General features: G+C 49.2%; 1 protein-coding gene across 3 annotated transcripts in view; it reads left to right on the forward strand.

Moving 5' to 3' along the window:
• Positions 1-23760, forward strand: part of VANGL1 (VANGL planar cell polarity protein 1) — a 45480-nt gene that overhangs the window by 17231 nt on the left and 4489 nt on the right. For 2 of the 3 annotated variants that reach the window (XM_065885415.1, XM_065885433.1), the window contains 3 exons: positions 3120-3727; positions 21480-21613; positions 23054-23186. In XM_065885415.1, the coding sequence (XP_065741487.1) occupies positions 3120-3727; positions 21480-21613; positions 23054-23186 (875 nt within the window). Of the gene's footprint in view, positions 1-3119; positions 3728-21479; positions 21618-23053; positions 23187-23760 lie in introns of all 3 variants that reach the window. The other variant, XM_065885425.1, reaches the window with a different exon arrangement.

The following is a 23760-nucleotide window of genomic DNA, read 5'->3' on the forward strand; positions in this document are numbered from 1 at the left end:
TGCATGTCTAGCCTTAGCCCCAAATAAACTGATGTGTGCCCACACAGCTGTAAAGATATAGATAAGCACGTATCTGTGTGTACCTATGGGTACAGACAGATGTGCATTTATAAGCAGATATATGGACTGAAATTGGAATTCTTCAGAGCATGCAAGATGCTCTGAGAAGCCAAAGCTGCAGTTGTGGTTGAATGTGGGGTTTGTTCAGTGGTAAGTAAATGCCTTTAGTCCTTACTGTTGCACAGCCTGCCTTGGCTCTGGGGCAGTCATAGGGATGGAGAGCCAGAGGGCCAGAGGAATGGTTGGATGGATGGGGCCAATCCTAAGACGGGGCCACCCTTAAGTGCTGCAGGGGTCAGTTTCCTCCTGGATGTGAATTCAGAGGTGCTGGTGGCCCACCGTGAAGGCATTTCGTCTGTCATCTTCTCTACATCTTGTAGCTCTCTAGGAAGCTACATTAGGAAGCCGTTGGTGTTTACACCAGGGAAAAGCATTGAAGTGGGCATTTGGAGGCTGTACTTCTCAGCGGCTATGTGACTTGACTTTGGGCATTCACAACCTTTGTGGGCCTCAGTTTCTTCATTGAAAATGCAGGGGATTGAGATAGAAGATCTAAGATCCTTCTCTTCTAAGAACCTCAGTCTTGGGAAGATTGTTGGATATCTTCATTTTTTAGGCACAGATGTGCACATATTCTTAAAATGGACAGGGGATTTAGTTAGCAACTCTTTGGCAGGAAAAAGGGTGAGAAGCTAAATCAGCTACATAACAAAGTGACCACAGTACTAGTGATCATTATTTCAACACTGATCATCAGCTGAATATTAGGCCCAATACAAAACATGGAATCCAATATTTGCCTTCACTAAGAGTGTTACAAAGTGACTTTACTGATCTGTAAACTCACCTTATGTTAAAGCAAGTTGTCCATCTTTGAATGTGTGGCTGTTTCTTCTCGTGCTTGTGTTGTTTTCTTTTTCAAAATTGAAGTAAATTCACACAGAGAAATGAACAGATCTTAAGTGTACAGTTTGAAAAGTTGTAATAGCTGAATAAACCCATATAACCCACACTCCCATCAAGATATATTTCTTTCACTCTAGAAAGTTCTCTTATGCTTTCCCAGTCAATCCCTGCCCCCAAACCCCTCTAAGGCAAGCCCTGTTTTGATTTCTATCACTGTAGATTAGTTTTGCCTGTTTTAGAATTTAATATAATTGGAATCATATTCTTTTGTTTTGGACTTTTTTTTCACTCAGCATAATAACTTGGAGGCTCATCCATGTTTGGCTGTGTTTCATTCTTTTTTATTTTTGCTGAATAATGTTCTAGTGTATGAATATACCACAATTTGTTATCCATTCTCCCGGTGGACAGACATTTGGGTTGCATCGTTTTGGGCATGAAAATAAAGATGTTAAGAACATTCTGGTTCAAATCTTTTTGTGGACATATGTTTTCATTTATCTGGGGTAAAAATCTGGGAGTAGAATTGCTGGGCCATACAGTTAAGTGTAAATCTACATTTATATATGAAACTACCAGACCAGTTTTCAAGAGTGATTGTACCATTTTAAACTTCTACCAGCAGTGAGAGTAGCGGTTGCTTCTGGCTGTTACCTTAACTAGTAACTTCCCTCATAGTACTTGATACTTGTAACTTTGCGAGTTGAAGACCTATTGTTCGCAGGTCCAGACCTTCCCTGCCGCCACCACTATTTCTTGCCATAGCTTATACGTTTCATGAATCCTAATTTTTTTGATTGTTACTAGATTTGAGGTTATCGTTTGGCTGTGAGATCTCTATCTTGCTGATTCAGCTGTTAACTTAGATTTTTCTAAATTGGTATTTACGCATTAGTTGCACCCAACTTACCACCGTGGCTGACTGTTTTTTCCAAGTTAAGTCACGTACACAAATTTCTGAGGCAAAAACCTCTTTGGACCCAATGTGGCTTTTCATTGTCTTCTTGCTCTGTTGTTGCTTTGGAACGATGTCGTAGTTGCTAGAGAAGTAGAGAAATTGTTTAAAACCCTGGCAACTGGATCATGTTAAATGAAGAGACAATCACTCCACACTACCTCAGACTTTAAAAAGCAAGAGAAAGTGAGACAGTGAAAGCAAGAAAGTAAAAGGCACACATTGTAGTCATCTCAGTTTTGTTTTTGTTTTCGTTTTTGTCTTTTTTTTTGCGGTACGCGGGCCTCTCAACTGTTGTGGCCTCTCCCATTGCGGAGCACAGGCTCCAGACGCGCAGGCTCGGCGGCCATGGCTCACGGGCCCAGCCACTCCGCGGCATGTGGACTCTTCCCAGACCGGGGCACGAACCCGTGTCCCCTGCATCGGCAGGCGGACTCTCAACCACTGCGCCACCAGGGAAGCCCAATCTCAGTATTTTTATGCTCTTGATGTTTAGTTTGCCATGAGAACATGTGTTTAGGGAGGAATTTTTGAGCTGTCCTGGCCAGAGATACTTGCATCTGCTTAGCTTGTTCAATGAGAAATGTTGTCAGATTGCTTGATACTTACGGAAAACATCATGGAGTTTTAAAAAATGTGCGTACCGACTACAGGAGGCTTTTGATATGTATGTAGCCATGTAAGTTTCCCTCCTGTGCAAGATCTTCCCTCCTCAGAGCTCCTGGAGGGCACAGTAACGCTCCCCACTCAGGGGTTGGGCTTTAAAGTAAGGCTTTATCGCCCAGCCGTGAATTAAGAAGGAAGTGCAGAGGGTTCTCTCCTTAGGCGGTAGGTGCGCTCGCACACGGTAGTCTAACAGCAGGATCGTCTATCCCCGAGCCTCTCAGGGACGCCAACACAGTGGATGATAATCACTGTTGTAGTCACGAATCACCCAAACACACAAACAGGTCAAATTATGTTTTCTCTGTTTGAAAAGGTAGATATATAATACATTTTGAAAATTTTCAGTGAAAATTGTTAAAGTTAAAAACTTCCTCTATTTAAAGAGCTAAGCCTCCATTTCCCAGGAAGCCCACTCATGTGGGTTGGTTGAAGGAGGTGGGCCCTCCCTGTCCCCTGTGCCTCCGCGGGCTTTGTGGCTTTTACACGTGACCTGCCATGTGGCTCTTCATCCTCACTGTTCTCTCCCTGTCAGGATGACAACTGGGGGGAGACCACCACGGCCATCACAGGCACTTCGGAGCATAGCATCTCGCAGGAGGACATCGCCCGCATCAGCAAGGACATGGAGGACAGCGTGGGGCTGGACTGCAGACGCTACCTGGGCCTCACCGTTGCCACGGTGCTCGGACTCCTGGTCTTCCTCACCCCCATTGCCTTCATCCTGCTGCCCCCCATCCTGTGGCGGGAGGAGCTGGAGCCTTGTGGCACCATCTGCGAGGGACTCTTCATCTCCATGGCATTCAAGCTCCTGATTCTGCTCATTGGGACCTGGGCTCTGTTCTTCCGCAAGCAGAGAGCCGACGTGCCGCGGATCTTCGTGTTCCGTGCGCTCTTGTTGGTCCTCATCTTTCTCTTCGTGGTCTCCTATTGGCTTTTTTACGGGGTCCGCATTTTGGACTCTCGGGACCGAAATTACCAGGGCATCGTGCAATACGCCGTCTCCCTCGTGGACGCCCTCCTCTTCATCCACTACCTGGCCGTTGTCCTGCTGGAGCTCAGACAGCTGCAGCCCATGTTCACGCTGCAGGTGGTCCGCTCCACTGATGGCGAGTCCCGCTTCTACAGCTTTGGACACCTGAGGTGAGGGGGATCGTCTAGAAGACAGCTAGTCTTCAACAAGTGAGGGGTGACGGCAGGTGCCAAGAGCCAGGACCGGGCTCTGAGTCTTTTTTTCAGGTTTTGGGAGGGGTGTGTGTGTGTGTGTGTGTGGCTGGCTGGCTGTGTGTGGCTGTGTGTGTGTGTGTGTGTGTGGCTGTGTGTATGGCAGGGTGGAGGTGGGGTTGTTCATGTGCATTGACTTTCCTGATTTTTAGATGGGGTGGCACAGGTACTGGCTCTCTTCCAGCTTGGAGTTTTGTTGGGCCTATTTCCAAAGTTGTTGGCAGCTCTTAAAAATGATGGAGAATGGAAGCCTTAGTGATGGCTGCTGACCTTGCCCCGGAAATTGGCCTGTGAACGATAGAGTCATCAGCGGTTCCATTTTGTTCATAATGGTACATCTGGTTTACCCCATTGTCCCAGTGGAATTATTAATCATTCCTTTTCTCCCCACTCTCAGAAGTGTCCTGGTTTGGGCAACAACTTACATGGTCACCTTAGTGATCCTCCAGTAAAGACTCAAAGTACAAATTTGGAAGAGTTGAGCGTTTTAAAAATGTATGCGCGTGAGAAGAAGTTAGAAATACATTAAGATGTCATATTTTAAATCTGTGCATAAAATCAATTATTTTGTGGTTAACTAAAAGAGTGATCATCATTATTTATTTTATTTTGTTTTTATGTACCCCGAAGTAAGCACTTTGTATAGATTGTCTTCACAGAACTCTTTGGTGTGGGTACTATTAATCCCTGTATTACAGATGAAGAGATGGGGATTTAGGGAATTTAAGTAATTTATACAAAAGAACATGACTAGCTTTGTTCAGGATCCCCTAGACGCCATGAAGCCAGACCTAAGTTAATGCCCTCATTATGGCATCTCTCACTTGGTGTCATTGGCCTATTTTTCTGTGTTTTCTTCCACAAACTGTGGGCTCCCTGAGGACAGGTGCTGTGTCTTACTCTTCTTTGCATCTTCAGTGCCTGGCCTAGAGCATAGCACACGGTTGGCACTCAGGTGGTTACCGGATGAGAGAATGACCTGGGATGTGTGACACTGTCCTCTCCTAGGGCTCTCCTCCCTCCTCTGCATCAACATGTATGTCGACGTGGGTAACCTGCTTGGCGTATGGTAAGCACTTTGTTGGTTGTAGCTATTACTGCTGTGATACTGCAAAGCAGCCAAGATGGCAAGGGCACCTTAGTGGAGATCAGAACAGTGGGCTTTGTCATATTTTTGGCTGGGGCCCGGGGAGGTGACCCAACCCCGGTTTGGAGTCCGTGATACTGCCGAACCATCTTGGTGTTGGCACGAATCTTCTTTCATTCCTCTGGCTCAGATGTACCGCCTGAGGACTGGGTGGTTTAGCATTCAAGGCCTGTGCCACTTGGACCGATCCTTGGAGGGAATCGACGTCTGATTCACAGGCTCTACGCAGCGAAATCAGATGCATTGAGTCCTTTGCAGATGCCAGAGGGGCTGTGAAGGCAAGTAAGTCTCTGCTGCTTGTCCATCTCAGGCAGCTTTCTTTCCCCATATTTTACATTGGAGAATGACCAGCAGACTTGCATTAAACGTCTGCTGCGTACAGAGCCCGGACCTGGGGGCTCCATTGACACAGGGTGGCTGCCTCCGAAGCTGTATCCCGGAACTCCTGGGAGGGGGACCAGTGCCACACTGTGCAGTGCATAGTTGCAGACGCTGGCCTTGGAATGGGCAACGGGAACACAGGAGGATGGGGTGGACTTCAGGCAGTGACGGAGATAAAGCCCGGCCACACATCTGTCTCAGGATTGGACAGGTTTTGCTAAAGGTCAGGAGGGTGGAGAGAAATCCAGCTCTGGTCACAGAGAGATGAGTGACATTTGGGACTCTGTAAATGTAAGTAGTTAATACACTGGCCCGTAGCGAGGCCTGCCGTGGTTTTGTGTTTTGGCTCAGCTCTAGTTGTGTGAATCCCACTTGCAGAGGTGGAAGAGGGAAGGGAGTCTTCCCACTTTAGGTAGTCCAGGCAGTGGGGCTGACTCCCTCCGTGGGCTCCCGTGTCCCTCCTCCCTCTAGGACTGCTTGCTCTGCGTGCGGGATCAGGGTGGAGGTGGGGAGGGGACACAGAAAACAGCCCCAGGGCAGTGTGCCACGGTATGTTCAGAAAATTGTGGGTCGTCCCGGTTCCTCACCACGTGGCTGCGCCAGCCAGGCGTAGACCTGGGCAGGAGACGCAGGGCCCACAGTGCCGTGTGGCCCAGGGCTTGCCGCGGACCCCTCAGGGTTGTCCTCCCCATGACCAAACAGCTGCCTAGTCCTTAACTTGCTATCCCTGAAGCCACTCACCCTAGCTCCCCAGGGAGATGGAAGGCGGCCTGGGGGTGGCCCCATATCTTCCTTCCAGCCCCTCTGCAGGACCATTTGTTTTCCTCCTCTCCTGCCTTCCTAAGGCCCCTCTTGCCCCTCACATGGAGACCCTGGTTGTGGGGTGGAAAGATGGCCAGGGAAGGAGAGGTGTCCTTACTCCCAGAGCCCTCGGGCAGGGCCAGCCACCCATGCGACAGCCAGGCTGCGAGATCTGGGGCGGGCTTGGGACCCATCTCTCCCTGCTGGCCCCTGTGGGCCTGTCACCCGCCGAGCCTTGGGCTAAATCTGGTCTAAATCCATCGGTGGCTGGAAGAGTCACTGGATCAGAAATAGAACTTCTAAGCCCTTTTGTAAAGTGTCGAAACAGGAGGGAAGGGGGAATTGGAATAGACACAAAGCAGGTCCCGGGGATCAGAATAGCAGGTCATCCCCAGACCCTCCCAGAATCAGGCCAGTCTACTCTTCCGTTATGTAAGGCCCTCCCCGGAGCAGCGGCCTACTGGGCTGAGATGCAGAGCGATGGTGAGTTCTTTTGTTGTTTTGTTTTCAAAGGTGATTTTATAAAGTCAACTGAGCTATTTTTGAGAATAGTCAGAAAAATATCTATTCTTTAGTGTCTTAAAATATGTTTCTCCTTAGCTCTCATAAAAGGTACTTGCAGGGACCTTGCTTGTTGGCAGGAACGGGAGTTTGGGCTTATTTGAAAACTTTCAGAAATGTAAAATGTTCCAGTTGTACAAAGTGAGACCCCAAAGTAGATTAAGATACATCCTAACCTTTGCCCAGTGCCGTAGGGATTACCAGGGCTCTTAGGGATGTCTCCCTTTCCCCTCCTCGCTGCTGTCAGGGGTGGGGGCAGGTGCTGTAGTGGTGTCGCCCCTTTACCACTGAGGGCCCCGAGCCATAGGTTCAGGGACCTGCTTGAGACCGCAAGGAACCAACGCCTTCCTGTGCATCACACTCCATCCCTGTGTTCTCCGCAGCATCCTGGGGTCTTGGCACATTGGGTTCGTAATTCTCCACACATACCTCACGTGTCACTTTTCTTGGCCAAGTTCTCGCAATGAGTTGCTAACTTTTCCAGGATTTCACCAAGCACTAGGTTTTGATCTGACTGTATCTGGGGAGAAACCCAGAAGAAAAAAGAGACTTAAAATGACATTTAATGATCCTCATTAATGATTTCTCAGTTTTGAAATCTTTAAAGGTAAATCCTGTAAATATTAGAGCATAGCAGCCAGTGGAATTGACTGACTGAATCCAAGATGCAGAGCAAAGCAACAACAATGGAAACCTTACCAGTTAACACTGACATAGACCTTAACATGTGCCAGGCACCTTCTAAGCTCTTAACATGTAACTCATTGAATCATCACGGCAATCCTGTGAGGTAGGCACTGTTACCCTCATTTTCAGGTGAGGAAACTGAGGCTTGGAGGAGTTATGTAGGTTGTCTATGGCCACACAGTTTGTAATTGTGGGAGCCAGGATCTGAGCCCAGGCTGGTTCCAGAAGGATCTTAACCGTTTCACCATGGTGCCCCTGAACAGATGTGTTCATGTTCATATCACTGCTTTAAGAATGCATGAGTGGACTTGTAAGCATTTTTTGAGCGCTTACCATGAACCAGGCTGGGTGCTAGATATTTTTGTACACCTTATTCTATCTCATTTAAATCATAGCTTCAGGGCTGGAAAGGAGGGTGTGAAGAGGATTGTCAGAGATGGCCGGCACCCACTCTATGGTCGTTCCTTAGCTCCATTGGTTCTTTTATTCAGTTGCTCAGCAAACAAAGCCTCTGCCTTATAACCACAGTAGTAAGTAGGTTTGAACCTTTGTCTGGTCAAACTTTTTTTTTCTTAATTTATTTTTGGCTGCATTGGGTCTTCATTGCTGCCCGCGGGCTTTCTCTAGTTGCGGCGAGCGGGGGCTAGTCTTTGTTGCAGTGCAGGGGCTTCCTGTTGCGGTGGCTCCTCTTGTGGAGCACGGGCTCTAGGCACACAGGCTTCAGTAGTTGTGGCGCGCGGGCTCAGTAGTTGTGGCTCGCGGGCTCTAGAGCGCAGGCTCAGTAGTTGTGGCGCACGGGCTGAGTTGCTCTGTGGCATGTGGGATCTTCCCGGACCAGAGCTCGAACCCGTGTCCCCTGCATTGGCAGGCGGATCCTTAACCACTGCGCCACCAGGGAAGTCCCCTGGTCAAACATTTTTAACTTTCTGTTTGTCACATGTCCTGAAGAATAGCAGTCCCCAACCTTTTTGGCACCAGGGACCGGTTTCATGGAAGACAATTTTTCCACGGATGTGAGCGGTGGTGGGGGTGGGGGTGGGTCAGGAGGTAATGCGAGCGATGGGGAGCGGCAGATGAAGCTTTGCTCGTTCGTCCGCTGCTCACCTCCTGCAGTGCGGCCCGGTTCCTAACAGGCCGAGGACCGCTACTGGTCTGTGGCCTGGGGGTTGGGTCCCCCTGCCGAAGAAGACCTCTTTTAACTATGGCTGTTAAAACCACCCCAAAACTTAGTAGTTAGGGCAACATTATTATCATTTCTCATAGTTCTGTGGGCTGGGCTCAGCTGGGAGGTTCTTTGGCTGGTCTGGCCAGTGGTCCCGGTGCAGTCATGTGGTGATTCCACTGGGATTTTGCTGCTTTCTTGTCCCAGGTATTCTGTGGTTCTCTCCTTCCCCAGAGGGCCTTCCCTCTGGGGGAGTAGTGTCTTCATTAGTGTAGCTAGACAACTTCTCAGGGCTCCTAAGAACACACAAGCAGAGCTCTCTAAGCTCTCTTTTAAGGCTTAGGCCTGGAACTCGGCCAGTACTACTTGCACTGCATCCTCTTCTAAGAGCAAGTCAGAGCCCCAGCCCAGATTTAAGGGGCAAAGACTGCACCAGGTGGGGGATATTGGAAGCATTGGTTCATTGGGGTTCACTGTGTGGCAGGCTCCCACAACAGCCTCAGGCCCTCATTCTCAGAGTCTGCATATTCTTAGAGCTCTAAAAAATTTAATTATTGACTTTGAGGTCTCCAAGAGTCCAGAAGTAACATATTTCAAGTCAGGGAAAGAGCTGCTATAAGGAGGTACATGAACATCAATGGAGGGTGATAGCTGGTAGTCATCAGCAAGGACAGAAACCACAAAAGCAGATTTAACTCTCGTCTCAGTCCTCTGGGAAACTTGTCTATTCACAGTGACCCATTCTGTAAGATATTCATATTGCCGAAGCTCCACTGTACCTAATTCAGCCAGCAGGTTTTTTAACTCAATGCTTCATTCATTGAGACTAAAAGTATCTTACAAATTGGCATTGACTGTGGACCATTTAATCAAAGTTCTGATTACTGATCACAGAACCCACCCATGCTTTAGAAGAAATGATTCTTAGATTGCTTTTCAAACAGTGGAAATTTATGATCATGTATGATTGTAGCATTGTGTTGAAAAGGAACTAATACAGACTGAATGTGTTCCTTGAAAAATTCATAGCTAGAAATGAGGAAACAAGGAACATGTTATTGGATGATGGAGAAAAGGTGACCTTTGTAATAAAATGGCAAAGAACTTGGTGGGATTATGTTTTGCAGGAAGGACATGAATTTTGGGGGAACCAGAGGTGGAATGTTACCCCCAAATTCATTGGTTGAAGCTCTAAACCCCAGTGTGGCTATGTTTGGATATAGGACCTCTAAAGAAGTAATTAAGGTTAAGGGAGTTCATAGATCTTTTAAATTAGTGGCCTTAGAAGGAGAGACACCAGAGAGCTTGCCTGCACGCTCTCTCCCCTGGTGCACACGCACTGGGGAAATACCATGTGAGGGCACAGTGAGAAGGCAGCCGTCTGCAAGCCAGGGAGAGAGTCCTCAGCAGAAACTGAGTTGGCCAGACCTTGAGCTTGGACTTCTAGGCTCCAGAACTGTAGGAAAAGTCGCTTCTGTTGTTTAAACCCCTCAGTCTCTGGTATTTTGTTATGGCAGCCCGAGCTAAGACAGGAACGTTAGGCACCCTGGTGACCTTTGACCCTAAAGCCCCAGGAAACCACGGATCAATGAGCAGAGCTTAACCCCATGAAACAGAGCTCCTATTGTCCTCTCTCCAGATCTCACCTGCCTCTTCCCAGCTTGAGTGGGGGCCTTGTTTCTCTCGATGGCACTTTGGTTTTCTAGTTAGAAGTGTGAAAAGGAGAGTCTCCTGGGGAGGTTAAGGTTACTCCAGTAACGCCAGGATATATCCAGCTCCACTGGAAATCTCGCGTCTGTGACTATGGGTCAAATGATATCAAAGCTGGTGATTACCCCACTGATCAGGCTTGGCTGTCACGCTGGGCTGTGGGCCCCTCCCTCCCACGTTCAAGACCGGCACCAACTGTCGCGGGAGGGCCTGACTCCATCGCCTGTGAAGTGAGGGCGTGTTTTAAAATGACCGCCAAAGGTCTTGGTTCATGTTTTTTATGATCATGGTTTCCCATGCAGTCTCAGTTTTGGAAATGTGCCTTCTTGCGTAGCTGCTTTTCAGTAAAGATATTAGCAGTCCCCACCCCCACTCCCTAAGGAAACAAAGGATGAAAATGAGTAAGAGCTAAAGAGTAGCGTGTGCAGAGTTTTGCTCAGGCTCTGCTCTCCTGTGGGAGAATTTCGAAGGCGGGCTCAGAGCTGCCGTTTGTGGTTTGGCCCCGTGGTGCCTGTTAAAAGTGGCTTTAATGAGAGTGGAAGGTGCCGGACACTGTGGGCCTGTGTTTGCTCAGCTGCCTACTGGCAGCAGCCACAGCTGGGAAGGCTGCCCTCGCACGGCGTCTGCCCACAGATCCTCTCTCCGAGGCGGAGAGTACGGGACGGAGCCCTGGACGTGAACCTGGTTTCCATGGTGCCGTCCCCACACCCCCGCCCCTGGCGGCAGGTGGTGGATCCGCACTGGAGTGGTGTGTGGTCTGTTTTCCCAAGGACTTGCCCCTCGGCCTGCCTGGCTTTCTGCACGCTCCCGCATGGATTGATGGGTGTGATTTGGTTCAGTGTGTGTGGTACACTAACACTCAAGAGGGCAAGTGAACAGGGTCCCCTTTCCCTGTCCTGCCCCATACTGGCCTCGCTTGGTCTCTGTGAGCAGAGATCCGTTGGCTAGACTGGTTGCCCTTGGCCTCCAGACCTCTCCATTTGGGTGCCTGCGGTTCCTCCCAGGGCCAGAGGTACCGGTGTCAAGAGGATGTGAGGCTGGATAAGAGCAGGCCAGCCGAGCATCTTGGGTGGGTCTGGGGCTGCTCTTGGTCCTGATCTAAATCTGCTTTTCAAGGCACCCAGAACAGGTGGTCGTCTTTGATCTGGTGTGATGTAGCTCAGTGATTTAAAGCTTGGAAGGCCGACTTCCCATTGCAGGCATGGCAGGTGCAGATCCTGTGGGAGGGGCCTGTGCCCTGGCCTGGAAGTGGGCTGCGAGCTCTCTGGGGAGATGTGGCCATAGCCAAACCTGCCACTTGAGGGGAAGCACATCTCGTAGGTCCTCCCAGCGCAAGGGGTCTGCCAGCATCTTTCTCTTATGGGACAGCCAGATATGACTGGATCATCCCCTAGGTGAGGGCTTTCTCATCAGTGTCGTCAGCACGCTCAGAACCACCCGGTGGTCTCTCCGTGTTGCAGCCTAGAGGAATGACACACCTCTCGTTTTTCAGTTGCTGCGACCAGGAGGACCAGGGCGTTGTATGTAGCTGTTGGCCACTTCTGTGCTCACAGACTCCTGGTGCTGGCAACGTGGTCTCCTCCCAGTGTGACTTTTAGAGAGGGTGTTTCCCAGGTTACACTTTCTTAGCAGGAACTTAAAGCGGGACACCAAAGGGCTTGGAGAAGTACCCTGTGTGCCCCGCCAGATAGCACATTTCACCTCCTTCCCCCATAGGACTATGCGGCTTCTGGTCTCTGTTTGCTATCTTTCAATGGGGATCCCCTGTAGCGCTTGTCTGCAGCTGGTGTTCAAAGCCTCGTCCAGGGACACCTGCCAGTTTTCGAATCTCGATTCAGAGAACTTGGTCGCTGAAGCTGAGGAGCCGGCAAACCTGGGTCCCTGGAGAATCCATGTGGCCTGGAGAAGGGCTTCCATGGGCCTCCCCAGCAGGACAGGGACGCTGGCCACTGTCCCCTCTCAGGATGGGCCTCGCATCTCAAGATCTCAGGCAGCCACGTGTGTCCCCCCCCACCGCCCCGGTCTGTCAGGAGAAGGTCCCAGAACATCCTGCCATTCTCCCAGATCTTCCTGCATCCTAACCAGACCTGTCAGTAAACAGGAGCCGATTCCAGTTTTTGCCACTCCCTGACCTCAGGTTCCCAGGTGATCACTGCCTGTTATCTGTGCAGGACTTGTGTAAGCTACTGCCCCCAATGCAGCTGTGAGACAAACATTTTGATTGAAGGACAGGAGGGCCAGGAGGTATGAACACTCGTGTGTCCGGTTCTCAGCAGAGGAGGTGGCAGCAACGTTCAGAGGCTAATTATATGTGCCTCTCTGGGACTCACACGAATGTTACTGCAAATGCTCCTGACCCTCGGTCACAAAGTCAGTTTATCTCCAAGTCCAGGGAGCAGTGAAACCCACACATTCAGGAAGATGTAACCCTTGTTGACTCTCCTGGGGAGAAGTAGCAGTCAGGTGAAACCGAGGGCATCAAGCTCTCTCCCAGGGTGGGAATTTTCCCAAGAAGCTGAGTCAACTTTCATTTTGGATCCTGCATTTTCAAGTTGTCTCAAAGACCTGGGTTCCGGCCTAAAATTCACCTACTGGGTAGGCATGCCTTAAAGAGCAAGAGACGCGGTGGCCGTGATACCCAGGCTCCTTTACGGCCGTTGTTCTCTGGGTCTTCTCAGCTGGCTCACCCTCTGTGCTACCCCCCATGCCCCCACCGACCTTTCCCTCCCTCGTCCTCTCTCCTCACCCTCTCCCCTTTGCCATTCATGCAGCGCCTCGGCCACCTAACCTTAGCTCAGCCTTGCCCTCTACCTGCCTCCATCCTGCTTTCCCTAAATACAAGTGTATTCTCTTCCTGCAGCTACTGGCAAAGGACCACAAACTGAGTGACTTGAACCAATTTTCTGAGTTTTGAAGGTTAGAAGTCTGAAATCTAGGGCTTCCCTGGTGGCGCAGTGGTTGAGAGTCCGCCTGCCGTTGCAGGGGACACGGGTTCGTGCCCCGGTCCGGGAAGATCCCACATGCCGCGGAGCGGCTGGGCCCGTGAGCCATGGCTGCTGAGCCTGCGCGTCCGGAGCCTGTGCTCCGCAACGGGAGAGGCCGCAACAGCGAGAGGCCCACGTACCGCAAAGAAGTCTGAAATCTAGGTGTTGGTAGCGCCGTGTTCCCTCTGCACTAGGGAAGAGCCCTCCCTTGCTCCTCCTTGCTTCTGGCCACTGCCTGCAATCCTTGGGGCTCCTTGGCTTGTAGCTGCATCCCTCCAGTCTCAGCTCCATCATCACACGGCCTTCTCTGTGTGTCCTATTTTCTTCTTATATAGACACCAGTATGACCTTATCTTACTAACTAATTGTAATTACATCTGCAAAGACCAATAAGGTCACATTCTGAGTTTCTGGGTAGATGCAGATTTTGGGGAGATGCTCTTCAGCCCACCCCATCAGGGTTCTCAGAGCTGTCCTAGGACTCAGCGCTGTGACCCCATTGCTCTTGTTATAGCCATTTAGGTGGATTGTTGAACACCAGCCTGTGTCTGCCTACGTTGCTTCCTCTGCCCGGAATTGGCTTTATAGGCTGTCGTCCACATGGTGTGACCATCATTCATCTTTTGAGACTCAGCTTTGCCTCCACTTTGGATCTTCACCTGACACTCCCCACCCCCACTCACATGCTCTGTCTTGGCCCCCAGGTCACTCAGCTGTACTTCCCTGTTTGGGTGGTTGTCACCGACGGGAGTCTGAGCCCCTTGAGGTGTCATTCACATCCATCCCAGCACTTGGGACTTAGCAGGACTTAGCAGGTGCTCCTAATTCCTACTTGCCTTTGGATGGAGTGGTCAAGGCTGGTCATTAGAATCTTTCTGAATGTTGGCATCCTTAGTTGACTGGCAGGATAACGAACACTAACCCTGAAGGGGGGCCTTTGCAGATTTCATTCTGTGACCAGTACACGGTCTCTCCAGAGCTTTCCTGTCAGCACATACCCAGGCCGTCAGAATAAAGGCGGCTAGCTAGTGTTTATGTGGGGCTTTGGTATGTAGGAAATGCTGGCTCATTTTTCACAGTGGGAAAGCTGTTTTTGTTGACAGAGCTCAAGGGCTCAATTAACATTTGAAAAGAAGTGGCTAAAACCTGAACAAGGCTTCCCCACCTGGCCCTATCTCACCTTTTCTCCCTGCTCTGGGAGAACTTAAAGCTGCGGAATGTGAGGCCTCTGACTGGGTGAGCTCTTCCAGCCTTAATATTTCTGATTTTAATAGCATGTGCTAGTTTAATTGCAGAAGCCACAATCAGATCCGAGGAAAGTGAATGAATAGGAAATAAACAACTCTGTATGGGGGGGTGGGGTGGTGTGCACATACTTTTTTAGGCCTCGGGGCCCTTATCTGCAAAATAGGAAAGTTAAAAGGGAGGAGGTTTATGTCCACAGTTGTTTTCTTCAAGTATATGATGGGCTTTCACAAGAAAGAGGGGCTTGGGTGCGGAAGGAAGCTGTGGGTGGACCAATGGGTAGAACTTAAAATAAGGTCATTTCAGTACAAAGTGAGAGCGTATTTTCTTTTCAAGCAGAGGCTGAATGATTTCTGGGGTGTTTTAAAGAGTTGGTGCTTGGATTGTGAGTTGGGACTAGATGGACTCTGATTTCTTCAATTCTTGAGTCTATGCTTAGGAGAACACTAAAACTCTCATTTCAAGAATTTTCTGATTTAATATAAGTGGAGGGACTTCCCTGGTGGCACAGTGGTTAAGAATCCGCCTGCCGATGCAGGGGACTCGGGTTCGAGCCCTGGTCCGGGAAGATCCCACATGCCGCGGGGCAGCCAAGCTCGTGTGCCACAACTACTGAGCCTGCGCTCTAGAGCCCGCAAGCCACAACTACTGAGCCTGTGTGCCACAACGACTGAAGCCCACACGCCTAGAGCCCGTGCTCTGCAACAAGAGAAACCACCCAGTGAGAAGCCTGCACATCGCAACGAAGGGTAGCCCCTGCTCGCCGCAACCAGAGAAGAGCCCGTGTGCAGCAACGAAGACCCAACACAGCCAAAAATAAAATAAATTAATTTAAAAAAAAAAATATATATATATATATATGTGGAGATTGGGTCATGCTTTTATGTCCAGGAACTGTGTGAATATCTTAGCCAACAACCAACCCCATCCCTTGCTACAAAATGCTCAGACTCGTTAGTAATATGATACTGTTTTATATTTGTATAATCCTGTAAGTTTATAAATGTTTTCACTGGCAGTATTTCATTTGCTCTTCTCGACGACCAAATGCAGTAGTTAGTATTCCCTCTCTATCATCAGCCAAGAGACAGGGCCCAGAAAGGGGAAGTAACTTATATGGTTTACAGAGTAGCAGGAATCCAGGCCTTCTGACTCCAAGGCAGTGCTTTTTCTACTCTTTGTACCACAGGTGCCTCTCAGTAGCTACAGGTTTGATTTTTCAGGAGGCTGAGAGTTGGCAGCAAATACTGCATAAAAACAGAGAGTAGCACGACTTTATGGTCTAAGTCCCTAAGGAAAGCAATGGTCCTGGCTCACTTCCTGTAGTAGTGCCCTCGTGGTAGCCCTTGGTGGGGAGGGCAGTACAGGTACACATAGGGGACAGATTGGCCTCCCCAACAAACACAGATGCGTAAGCTCACGGTGCTACCATTCATAAGCCGTTTGCTTTGGGTCAGGCACTTTAAAATATATTACCTCATTTAATCTTTAACAAAAACCTAAACCAGGCAGGCAGGTTCTCCTTGGGAAATAGGAAGGTGGAGGGTGGACTCCTGAGTCTCCAGTATTTTTCCTGGCCTCAGTGCCAACTGTTGAAGTCTCAGAAAGTCATTGAATTTGGAATTGTCCCCATTAACATTTAAGCTCATGAGACAATTACCACAGGTGACTCCAGACCTCAGCCCAAACCTGTATATTTGGGTCTTGCAGTCTGTCACTAGATTTTCTGACCAGCTACCTGCACCGGGCTGGCCCAAGTCACTTCATTAACCTTTTAGTAATACATGTATACAGTTGACTCTTTTGAAGCCCACTTACCGTGTTATAGCAGGGTTTTCTGTGTTGTTATATTCTCATCTTACAGATGAAGAATCTGAGCTTTGGAGAAATGAGTTAACTCGTTCAAGGTCAGAGAATAAATGGAAGAGTCAAGGGTCATGCTCTCTGAGCCCTGAGCCTGCACCATTTACAGTGTGCATCCTAGACCCACAGTCAGAGAGAGTGGAGAGGCTGTGGGGGTACAGATACGTAGGGCATTAGTTTGGTTTTGTTTTTCAGAATTTATTTTTCAAAGACATGTCTTTCGGAGTTATATGAACTAAAATTTGAACTGTGTTCAGAGGTGCTTCTCTCCAAATGTGTTTTAGAAATGTAGCACGAGGGTGAGCCCTCGCCTCCATTGCCGTGGCAGTTTTGTATGACAGTTGTCGCTGACCCTGGAAGATGTTTTGTAGCTGATTAGACATAGCATTTCCCATTGCACCCTCTTTGTCCTGAAAAGAAAATAGACCAGTAAGGCAACGTGGTCAAGGGTGAGTTTCAGATTCAGCCGTGGCTGTTGAATTCCCTCAGACATTTGTGCTGATCCATTGCTGCCCTGTCTCATCCACGAGCTCAAGTTTGGACCAAGTAGAGTTGAGGGGGTTACTTTCGCACTGGGAACAGCATCAACTTCTTCTGGTCCTGATCATGGCTAGTCCATCATCCATGTTGTCCTTTTCTAGGCGTATCTGGGATTCCTATACTTGTGTTTTTATGTGCAGGTCTCAAGTGAATTTCTGTTATGAGCTATGCGTATTCATGCGCTGTTTTCCACAAATATATGTGGTCTGTGAAAAGGGGCATTTCCCTGGGAGGGTGTAATTATTGAGCTCAGAGTTCCGTATATTGGGAAAGTGCTCTTTTCATGGGTTTTTGGTGTGGCCGTGTCCACAGTCAGTCTGGACATCAGGCTCCGCCTGCCTGTATACGGGGTTTCTGCACGAGGATCATTTAGTCAGGTTACTGTCTTTTGTCTATGACTGTGGTAGTCATAAGAGAGGCAACAAATTTCTCACCAGCTCAGTTTTTCTTGCCTCCCTCCTTCCCCAGAGGCAGTCTGGTCCGGAGACTGGGGCTAGTTGAAGGGTTTGCTTTTGTTCATCTCTGAGGCCCCTGTACCTCTGAAACTCCATGGTTTTATGAAATACATGCTCAGAACTGATCCTGTACCTGTGGCAATTACTAGGGTTTCCTAAATGTGCAGGTTGAGCCAACAAGTACCGTGCACCGTGGGGAAGCCACCGCAGGTGTCCCTGTGCATGGGGGACTTTCCCGGGGCTTGTTAGAGAGCGAGCCTTGTCTGTGTGACTCCCCTGACAGGTCAGTGGGGACCGGAGGGTTGGAAAAGGCTTCCTGAAAGAAATCAGCCCTGCTTTGGCCCTGTGAGATGCCATATTTGGAAGATGCCAAGGAGCAGAGGCAGGGGGCTTCTGAACCCCAACACTGGCTGAGGACAGGGGTGCTCCTGCATCCTGGCATTGTGGAGCCATAACTTAGGCTGATGCTAGGGTGCCCTGCAGGGTGGTGTCCCCTCAGTAGATGCCAAATGATATAGTAGTTGTAGATTTCTTTTCTCCTGAAGTTATCTAACAAACTCAGCCAGTCCAGAGCATGAATCAGGAGCCAGAACAGAAATGAGAAAGCCCTTAGACTTGGGATTGAAATCAACATCGGACTGCCGTACTGGAGTGGATATCACTTAGCCCGAGCAGAGCGCCTCACTCCGGTGCCGCAAAGCCCATTTTCTCTATACCAAGGTTGAAGATGTACGAGAACAGAGGATCATTGCCTGAGGCAGCTAGGTTGTCAGCAGCTAGGAATGACTTCGGTAGCCAGTAGTGAGAGAGAACATGGTGAAGAATGAGAAAAACGGCTGTGAGTACTCAAGGTGACTGCAGCATGGGCACCAGGAGGAACCCCGGCCTCCTAAGGGCTCTGACACTCCCCTCTGATACATACAAAGCACAGCCCAGTACCTCATTGGGGCTGGTGATCACCCTGACTCACCAACAAGACTTACATCATATATTACAGTCTGCTCTCTTCAAAAAGGTGAAGAGGGATTTCCCTGGTGGCGCAGTGGTTGAGAGTCCACCTGCCGATGCAGGGGACACGGGTTCGTGCCCCGGTCTGGGAGGATCCCATGTGCCGCGGAGCGGCTGGGCCCGTGAGCCATGGCTGCTGAGCCTGCCTGTCAGGAGCCTGTGCTTCGCCACGGGAGAGGCCACAGCAGTGAGAGGCCCGCGTACCGCAAAAAAAAAAAAAGGTGGAGAAAGGCAGATTGGATTTTAATCCAAATCTCAACTTTTTTTTTTTTTTTTTTTTTTTTTAGATCCTGTGTTAGCTTGTCAGCCTGTGGAGGCGGGCAGGTCCACAGCTGATTCTGGGGCTTTCTGGTGCCTCTCTGTTGAGACGGGGCTGAAGGAAGAAAACATCACCCGAGCCCTGCCCCTTGTTTGGTTTTCTGAGCAAAGCCTCCCGAGCCTGGGGAGGTTCCTGTCCAGTCCTTGAGCCCTCCCCAGGCCGCCCAGGGCTCTGGCGTAATGCTGACTGTGGACTTGCCCAGTTTGGAGAGCAAGGCTCCTGCCAGAGCTGGGTGTGGACAGACACCCCTTCTCTGGGCAGCATGGTGGCTTTGGGGGTAGAGAGGTTGGGAAACAGGGCCGCCAGGCTCCGGTCCAGCCGTTCCCTCTCTGCCTTGCAGGCCCCGGCTGAGGTAGTGCGGTGCCCTGGGCCCCTCCTTGCGGGCTGGCTGAACAGAAAAGCCAAACCCCACAACCACAAGAGGGTTTGCTTTGAAGACGGGCCTGAGCATAACCTCTGAGTTGCCTTTTTAAGTTTTAAATCTTGATCAGGGAAATACTTCTCCGCTGGAATCCAGGCCCCTTGAGACGTGTCCATGTCAGCACAGGAGCCTGGGATGAAGTAGCCTGCGTGAGGCAAGTCCGTGCTCATGAACAGACCTCCTTCTGTGTAGAGGGGCTTCTCATCTCCAAGAAGCCCAGAGACTTTGGAAGAGCAGTACCTGGGCAGGCGGGTGGAGGTGCGTAGGAGGGAGTGTCCGTGTGTGATCAGCGAGCAGCAGGCAGAGGCCGCCGTCAGCCTCAGGATGGAGCAGGAGGTGGAGAAGCAACACGTGCCCCGCCCGTGGGAGAATGTCACGGGACACAGGGACAGAGCCGAGGCTGGCCATGCTGAGCCGGGGATCCGCCGGGCAGGGTGTCTGGAAGCCAAGAGGACTTCTTCACAAAGATCTATGAGACACAGACCTCAACTCAAGGGCCACTTCACTTCCTCAGGAAGTTGCTCTTATGCCTACCCAAGTCCTAGGTGCTTAGAAGCCCTCCTCTGCGCTTCCTCAGCCCCTGTGTATTCCAGTTCGTGGTCACAGAGCTTCTGTTCCACATAACGCCGGCAAGGAGAAGCTCCTCCCATCCTATCTTTGCATTCCCAGAGCTTGGCTGACATAGGTTCTTAAATATGAGAGTGGTGAGTGGGCGACTGGAAGACTAACTGTCTAGGGCTTTTGAATGTGGATTTGCTCTTAGGAATCTTATACTTCTGTTATTGGAAGTTGGTCTTCCCAGATTTCCCCAGCCCTGCGTGAGTGTGCATATCTAGGTTGATACTAAGCCCCAACTGAATGCGGATCACGGATCGAGGCACTGTGGGGATATGAGTAAGAAAGCATTGCCATGACTCTGCTCTCAAGGAGATTAGCTGATTTACTTCTAGATTGTTTTTCGACTCCATGTTAAACTCTGGGGGCACAGCCCCAAGGGGAGCTGAGGACTGGGTTGGCAGAGTGTCAAGCTGATGGGTTAGGGGCAGTCTTGTCTTGGGGTGAAGAACCCTGAGCCACTCGGAGAGCTGTAGAAGGCAGTGTGGTCATCCAGGAATTGAAGGCAGCCCTATCCGGGTGCCCAGGCTATCGTAAATAATCCTTATAAGCTCACCTACTTAGCAGGGAAACAAGAAGAAAAATATAAAGGGCAAGATACAAATAGCTATGAGGAGTTTAGCACACTGGTGGTTGGTGAACATCTAAGAGACCTGGAGAGGTCAGTGCATACGTACACTGTCCTACAGTGGCCGCACATCTGGGAGAAGGAACAGATTGGAGTTCCAGCTCTGCTGTTTGGTAGATGTGTCCTGTTTGCAGGTCATAGATTTTTGGGCCTTGGTTTTCTTCCCTTGAATGATTGTGAGGGTCAAATTAGATGAGGTATGTAAAATCCCTGGCTGTGTTATTACAGGTCACTCTTTGAAGGGGTGAGTGTCCTGTATCTGTGCCCAAGAGCATGTTCTTTTGCGACCAGTACTGAGTATGGGTGCCCCCTTCACCCACCCTGCTACCTCTTCTCTGCTCCTCTGCTGCTCTCAGAGTGGCCAAGCTGGTGACAGGTTAGAGATCGCAGGACACTGGCAAGTGGAGTCCTCTTAACACACCCCTGCGGAGGACTGGAAACAGCAACCCACGGAGCAGGAGGCCTTGTAGACCGAGAAAGAGTGAGGTCTCAGCCGAGGCCTCAGGGGGCTCAGGGAAAAGGATCTTGTTTCCTCTGAAAGAGGGAGCTCTCGCTGGCCTGGGATGGATGGGATGAAGAGTAGGAATCAGGATTAACTAGTGTTTGCAGCCAGTATTTTTCCAGTGCACTTTGCCCTGTGTGGGTGTTGTTTTGACCTACAGAAAACTGAAAACCCTACATTCCTTCCATCAGGGACAACAAGGTGTGGGTAGAAACACTGCTCTAGGACCTGACAAACTTGAATCTACACTTTGTTGTTTCACTCAGTAGCTCTGCAGCCATCTGTAAGTCCTTGACCTTTTTGGGGTCCAGTTTGCTCCTCTGTAAACTGAGAAAACGAGGAACGTTCTGTGTAGCCTAAGCAAATCTAAATTAGAAGGTATAACATTCCTTTCTCGCATATTGGCTAGATGGGATGCGGCTAATGATGTAGCCTGGGAGAAGGCACAGAAGCCACTGAACGATGGGACTTAAGTTTCATCTTTAAATTCTTGTCCTGGAGACAAAAGATGTGGTGAAACCCAGGAGCCTTCTATATGCGGTTATCCTTGGTGATCCGTTATTTTACCTGACTCCACAAGAGTATTTTTTTCACATAGAACCTGCTTGGAAAAACTGCATTAATTTTGCCTTCTTTTCTCAGTATCCAGCGAGCAGCATTGGTGGTTCTGGAAAATTACTATAAAGATTTCACCATCTATAACCCCAACCTCCTAACAGCCTCCAAATTCCGAGCAGCCAAGCACATGGCCGGGCTGAAAGTCTACAACGTAGATGGTACGTGCCTTGAAGTGGTGTCTCTGGTGGGTGCAGGGAGCAGTTGGCCAACCCAGTACTTAGATTAAACTGTATGTTCCATTTGGTTCTACCCCTCTCAGGGTCTGCCTTTATGGTACATTCTCATTTCAGAACAATTTTTCCTTTTTTCTTTTGTCTTTTCTTTCTTTCTTTCCCTTCCTTTTTTTTTTTTTCCCGACAAAGATATTTTTAGAGAAATGTTGATGGATAGTCTGCATATGTGGGAGATTCATTCATTTGAGGATTTTATGAAAACTACATGAAACAGGAGTGATGTGGGTTTCCTGCCTCCTGTTGTGAACATCTTACATTGAAAGCTCATAGGAAAAGGCTGCTTTTCAAAATTTGGATAAATTACCAAAGATTCAGCTACCCCAATCCATTAAGTCTATAATTCAGGCCTCTGGTGAGATTCTTACAGGCATTTGTCAGTCCTGGCTGAGAACCAGAGTTGAGTGGGTGGCTGGAGGCCGGAGGCCAGGCTGGGGACATCAGAGCTGTGTTTCGGGCTATCAGATGGTTAAGTGCAAGAAACAGGACACGGTGTCATTTCTTGCCAGGTACCTTGGGTCAGGGCAAGAGCTTTGCAAAACCTAGAAGAGGATCATATTGTTAACAAGTCGAGTGATTTATAGGCGGTGTCAGTTTTAGTGACAATATCCTCCCCCTTTTTTTGTTTTTGGCTCTATGAGATGTGCAGTCGCTTGTGAATCCTAAAGGATTGGTAAATTTCACAAACCTAGTGCAGAATCCCACTAGCAAGCCAGGCCATTAAGTAGATGCTACGTAAGAAAGCGTACAGTCGGCCTCGTCCTTCTAAAAAGTTAAGGCAGTCCACGGTCAGGGGAACGAGACCGGGAGTTCTAGGTGTGTATTAATAAACGTGACATTTTGCAAGACCCCAAGCATGGGTATTTTCTGTAAAAGTTGTGGCTACCATGACCCTCCAGCACGTGTGTGGTTAATGTCTCCATGGCCATTGACTCTCTTTTTCCTCTGTCCTGTTCCCCCCATCCCTCTCATCCTCTCCCATTGTCTTGTCGCTGAAATGAATGTTCCAGCTGCCCTTACGGCCAAAATGGAACTTTATGTAACAGATGGTAAGTAACGTCTTCAGCACAGTCTGTGCTATTTTTGGCCAGCATTTTAATTGTCAAGCGTTCTTCATCTCCTTCGGAGTTCTTTTTTCATTTCCACTCATCAAGTTGGGGTTTTGGGAGATATCCTTCTTCTTGTGAGCATTTTGAACGCAGAGCAGGGGTCCTGTTCACCCTTCTGGGAAGTTACTTTTGGGATTTGTGTATGTGCTTCACAGGGGATGGGCAGACGGTACTGACAGACTGTGGACTAGTTTTCTGCTCTGTTTCGCAGCCCCAAGGCATTAAAACTGTCCTTCCTCCATCGTCCTTTCCCCCAAAGGCCCCAGTAATAACGCCACTGGTCAGTCCCGGGCAATGATCGCCGCAGCTGCTCGGCGCAGGGACTCGAGCCACAACGAGTTGTATTATGAGGAGGCGGAACATGAACGGCGGGTGAAGAAGCGGAGAGCAAGGTACACTGCCCACCCCCCAAAACTAGCATGCCTGTAACACACTTTTCTTTCGAATGGCATACTAACACTCTTTTTCAAAAATTTATTTTATCGAAGTGTAGTTGATTTACAATGTTGTGTTCATTTCTGCTATACAGCAAAGTGACTCAGTTATACATATCCATACATTCTTTTTTGTATTCTTTTCCATTATGGTTTATTACAGGATATTGAATACAGTTCCCTGTGCTATACAGTAGGATCTTGTTGTTTATCCATCTTATGTATATAACAGCTTGCATCTGCTAATCCCAAACTCCCACTCCTTCCCTCCCCCAGCCCCCTCCCCCTTGGCAACCCACAGTCTGTTCTCTGTAAGACTTTTTTTTTAACCAGAATGAAATTTCAGTTTATAAACATGACCTGCTTGGGCCTTTGGAGGGAATCTTGCTCCAGTGTTTCTCAAACTTTAGCATTCAAAAGCATCACCAGGAGGACTTGTTAAAACACAAATCTCAGCTTCTGGGCCCTACCGGCAACGGATACTTAACTTTTCAGAAGGTCTAGAGTGGGGCCCACCCAAGAATTTGCATTT

Source organism: Phocoena phocoena, chromosome 1, assembly GCF_963924675.1.
Source record: "Phocoena phocoena chromosome 1, mPhoPho1.1, whole genome shotgun sequence".
NCBI lineage: Eukaryota > Metazoa > Chordata > Mammalia > Artiodactyla > Phocoenidae > Phocoena > Phocoena phocoena.